Source organism: Acanthopagrus latus, chromosome 11 (genome assembly GCF_904848185.1).
Source record: "Acanthopagrus latus isolate v.2019 chromosome 11, fAcaLat1.1, whole genome shotgun sequence".
Lineage (NCBI taxonomy): Eukaryota > Metazoa > Chordata > Actinopteri > Spariformes > Sparidae > Acanthopagrus > Acanthopagrus latus.
This window is the reverse complement of record NC_051049.1, coordinates 28,627,988-28,633,220: the sequence shown is the minus strand read 5'-3', so window position 1 is coordinate 28,633,220 and position 5,233 is coordinate 28,627,988. Positions and strand designations below refer to the sequence as shown.

Sequence of the window (5,233 nt, the reverse complement as noted above, 5' to 3'; positions counted from 1 at the left end):
ATCTGCATGTTGAAATACTCATGGCTCCTCACACACACACACACACACACACACACACACACACACACACACACACACACATGCACACCAGCTCCTGCCTACCACAATGAAATTACTGCCTTAATCAGAATGTAATCACTGTTATTGTGCTGACTCCCCATAGGCTGTCAGACAGCCAGAGCAAATGACTCCAAGGCTATTTTCAGGCTGCCTGCAGATGGCAGCTCTCAGGTAAGACCACCATGTTTTAACAATTACAGTTTTTGCCTAATGCTTAAACACTAGAAATGGTTGCTATGCCTAAAGCATCACAACCTCTTACTTTTGTGACCATGCCCTAAACAAAAGCACCAACCCTGCAAACACAATATATGCTTTGCACTGTGTTTGAAATTCTCCAGCACACTTCTTGCAAAACACTAAACACTGTTTTTTTGTTTTGTTTTTTTTTGCATAAGACACATTGTTCTAAAAGGAAATCTCATGCTATCACTGGGAAAATACATCTATTTAAAATACAAAACACAACTAAAATTGGAAAAGCACACAGACTCACACAAATGAAAACATTTAAAATCTAATTGTAGACCAATCAGCCAAAGCCATAGCCAAACCTGAGTCCCTACTAAGGAATTATTAGAACTTTCAGACTGGAAAACAGGCATGTTTCCACACTAAACTGTACCAAAGAAATTACAGTATTGCACATTGTTCAAATTCACAGTACAATACATTGCAAAATGTATGATGATTTATTTTCTACAGAACTGCCAGACGACCTGCACAGGGTGGAGGGCAGATTGTGTTCAGTGATGAACAGAAGGTGGCCATAGTCAACATCGTTTTGGCAAATAAACAAAATCTGGCATCGTGAATTGAGAGAGCAGATCATCGCAGATCAAATAACCTTCGCTGACATCAACACTGTCAGCATATCTACACTCTCCCGCATCCTTAAAAAGCACAACATCTCACTGAAGCAGCTGTGTAGAGTTCCATTTGAGAGGAACAGTGCGGGAGTCAAAGGCCTCCGTCATGACTATGTGCAAGTAAATATCACCTTGTGTGCCGCCATCAGTGTACAGGGAGTCCTGAATCACCGCTCCATCCTTGGTCCCTACAATACAGCCCTCATTATTTGCTTTCTGGAGACACAGTAGTCCAGGACAGGCCAGAGCAGCCCCAGATTGTTGTCATCTGGGATACTGTTTCCATCGGGCTGCTCTGGTCCAGGACTGGCTCACCAACCATGCAGTTTTTGCCTGTTGCTTGAACACATTTTGCAAAACTTGGCTCATTGTGTCAAAACTCTACACACAAGCAAATAAGACACAACAGTAGGAAATAAACTGTTCACATCTACGTCAAATTGAAACTCTGCTATCAAAACCTAACAATCCTTTGGCAAAATGTCACTCTGGAGACAAAATGATACGCACTTGCATCATATGAATACACTTTCAGATCAGCAGCAACACACTAGTCTACTTTATATAAAACACTGCAGTCTTTCGTTTTCACTGTTTTGATTCAGTTCCACAGGGGGCACATTTTTGCAACAACCCAAAAAATAAAATACTCAATTCAAAATCATTACATTACAGTGGTGTATTTTACAGTAGAGTAAATTCAGTTAAAGGAAAAATGAAACAAAAATAAAACAAGCAATACACTACTGTAAACAGAAAAAACACAATTGTGCGCAAGTGGGCTTATGGATCATGTTGGGGTCTGGCCACAGGATCTCATCAACATCACAAGCAATGTATTCTCTCGCTAAGCATCAGGGAAAAAATCCCCCATCCCTGGACTGACCTTAACTCAATGTCTCTGCAGGCCTGTTCCATTGCCTGCAGAAGAGGCATAAGGGCATGTGGTGGCGGTCACATACGCACCATCTCCAAGTGGAACAAAAAAAAAATTACTCTATAGGATTTAGAAATGGGGAGTAAGGGGGCAAGTACACAACTTCAACACAACGACCAGAGCAGCCCGATGGAAACTAACATTATCCCAGACTACAACAAACTTGGGTTTGTAGCTGTGTTTTGCATAAATCACATCTGTGTGTTGTTGCTTCTAGGAAAGAGCAATTCAAAGGTGCATGTGTTTAAAGTTTTGATGCTAAAAACAGTTTTGAAATGGGATTGTTAGGTTTTGTTGTTGTTGTTTTGTGAGATTCATTTTGCCAGATAAGTTAGGAGTTTATCTCTTTGTGCTGTGTCTTACAGTTTTTTTCAGTCGCTAACAAAACTCTAAACTCTTAACACAGACTCACACCTACAAAGCACAATTGGCCAAATGGATAATTTTCTTCTCAAAAACACATATTGTTAAATATATACTAACTCTTCATTTCAAAATAGAACACACCTTTCTCTGTACAAACTAACTTTACCAAAACACTGGAAATCTGACCCACAATGACATTATGTTGTCAAAGAATAACACTTGTTTTCACTTCAGAAGGTACATGCAGTCAGTCAAAGTACACCAGGCTTCAAAACACTGGCTATTGTTGATATTACTGCATAGACTTGTGTTTGTTTCAGTTTTACAGATATTTGCATGTAAAACATGCAATACAACATTTCTACACTAAATTTCCTGGTTGGGAACTGTATGTAAAAGCATTCCACTAAAAACCAAATCATTTTTTTATTCATTTACTGTTTACTACAAGAGGTACAGTAGATATAGGTACTGTTTACAGTGGGATAGAACAGAACACTTTTACAGTACTGCTTACAGTAAAGTGAACAAAATATCCATGAAACACAAAAGAACATTCTGAAAAAGAAAAAAAATGCAAAAAGCTCAAAATAATAAAAGCACAACATTTCTAAAGTAATTATCTAATCTCTGCGGTCTTCAGGGTTAGGCCACATGTTTTCATCAACATCGCATCTGATATTATCCAAGGCAATGCACCTGGGATAAAAGCGTTTAGTATGACGGATCCACCCTTGGCAGTTATCAGCTGTGATTTCCCTGCAGCCAGCATCCATGGCTTCAAGGAGGGACATCTGGTCATGTGGCTGATGGTCATAAACCTTCCACCTCCAAGCAGAAAAGAACTCCTCTATGGGGTTGAGGAAAGGTGAATAGGGTGGAAGGAACAGACGCACTAGTCTTGGGTGGGCTTCAAACCATGCTGTAATTGCTTGGGAATGATGGAATGCCACATTGTCCCAGATGATCACAAAGGTCCTCATGTTTTCACCTTCTTGATTCTGCTGTGGGATGAGGTGATGGTGGAGATCATCAAGAAAGGCAAGGAGGCGCTCTGTATTGTAGGGTCCAACCTGACATCTGTGAAGCAGCAATCCTGCGTTTGAAATCGCCGCACACATTGTTATGTTTGCCCCTCTCTGTCCTGGCACATCAGCTGTGGCCCTTTGTCCAATAACATTTCGTCCACGACGACGCCTTTTGGCCAGATTGAATCCCACCTCATCAAGGTAGATGAACTCATGAGGTGCCTGGTTGGCCTCCAATTCCATAACTCTCTGAAACAAAGTTTCAAATGCAAATCATGTCATTACTGTACACCATACTATGCTGTAACCAATTACAGTGCTGTACTGTCTAGGTTACCTGCTTGCAAAGTGCAAAGCTTTTAGAATTGAAGATTGAATTGAATATTCACTATACCTGGATGTATTGTTGCCGTAGCTCTTTGACTCTTTCACTATTCCTCTCAAAGGGAACAGTGTAGAGCTGCTTCATCCGCACTCTGTGTTTGGATAATGTCCGTGCAATTGTTGTGAGGCTGATACTGTCAACATTTTCAAACATGTCATTGTCTTCTACAATCCGAGTTTGCAGTTCATGGAGTTTTATTGCATTATTTGCAACTACCATTTCCACAATGGCAAGCTCTTGATCATTATTGAGGAGCTTTCCTCTTCCCCCAGAGGGAGGAAGACGTTGCATCCTTTAGAGGGACAAAAAATTCTATGTTAGCGTTTCTGTATGGCCTTACTGTATTGACATGTCAAGTGAGAATACAAATAATCCATGTAAAATGCAATACATACCTGTTGGTTTGTCGAAAAATGCGTACAATGGAGGCAACTGTTGACCGCCTCACATTGGGCTGCACTCTTTCACCAGCCTCTCTTAGTGAAAGACCATGGTTGATGACATGGTCAATGATAGTGGCACGAATTTCATCACTGACTACCGTTCTTGTAGCCCTTGGAATGCCACCACCACGCATTCTTATACCCCTACCTTGCCCTCTCCTTGGGCCTGCTCCTACACCTGCCCCCCTCACTACACCTCTCACTGCACCTGCCCCCCTCACTACACCTCTCACTACACCTGCACCTCTCCTTCGTACTCTTCCTCGTCCAGACATTACAATGTTTTTCTTTTTACTGCTTCCAAGAGAAATCACTCCTCAAAGTCCTCCTTTTATAGTTATCAATGCAGCTGAAATCATTGGAATCAGCTGTAGTTGGCCCAATTTACCCCACATAAATCAGCTGTGTGTCAATTATTCAATTGCTAGTTCATTATCAGCTGAGATATATTGTTTTTGAACTTATATCAGTGCAGAAGTAGAGGATTTTATACTGTATCTAAGGTTTGGAGTATTGTTTTTGCTATTGTGGCATGTTGTGTGTTAACATTTGTAAATAATACAAAAACAATCCATAATTTTGTTGGGAGGTATCGCGTGTCTCTTAAGAAAATGTAAGCATTGTGGAAATGTGTTCACTGACTGCATATTGTGTGAAAACGACATGAAATGTGTGAATGGTATGGCCACAGAAGTCCGATGCTGTGCTAATTGTGTTTAGAGCTTCGAAAATGTGTTAACTGATTGGACAAACGCTTGTTAGTCACTGAAAAAAACTGTATTGGGCCTGTGTGTTAAGTTATGACGCAGCAAGCCAAAGTCTGCAACATGTGTGTAAGCATTCGGCAAAAACTGTAAGAAAGGCTCAGAAATAGAGCCTGCTGCTAGTAGTGGAAAGTCACTAAGTACATTCAGTCATATACTGTACTTGTACTTGAACTTTTAATTGGTCATAAAATATTATGCAACTACTTTCTCATCTGTAAGCAAGTAAAGTACCTCAATACCATGCTTGAGTATTTCCAATTTCTGCTAGTTTACTGTGTCCTACCACTCCAAACAATTTGACTTAACTTATTTTACCCACAAAATAAAACAAACTTATTCTGATAATCAGAAAAATGCTGAATAATGGATCTGATGATC

At 40.3% G+C, this 5,233-nt stretch overlaps 1 protein-coding gene across 2 annotated transcripts; it reads right to left on the bottom strand.

Annotated features, from left to right (window-relative positions):
• Window positions 1-2,260: 2,260 nt before the first annotated feature.
• LOC119028059 lies at window positions 2,261-4,864 on the bottom strand. 2 transcript variants are annotated; one of them, XM_037113558.1, is made up of 3 exons: window positions 4,297-4,864; window positions 3,655-4,266; window positions 2,261-3,509 (listed from the first exon to the last, which is right to left on the bottom strand). In XM_037113558.1, exons 2-3 carry the CDS (start codon window positions 3,934-3,936, stop codon window positions 2,856-2,858), a joined length of 936 nt encoding a protein of 311 aa, XP_036969453.1. In that variant the 5' UTR covers window positions 3,937-4,266; window positions 4,297-4,864; the 3' UTR covers window positions 2,261-2,855. The 2 variants fall into 2 exon arrangements, with proteins under 2 accessions (XP_036969453.1, XP_036969452.1); XM_037113557.1 differs by having other exon boundaries at window positions 3,655-4,284; window positions 4,315-4,864.
• Window positions 4,865-5,233: the final 369 nt, after the last annotated feature.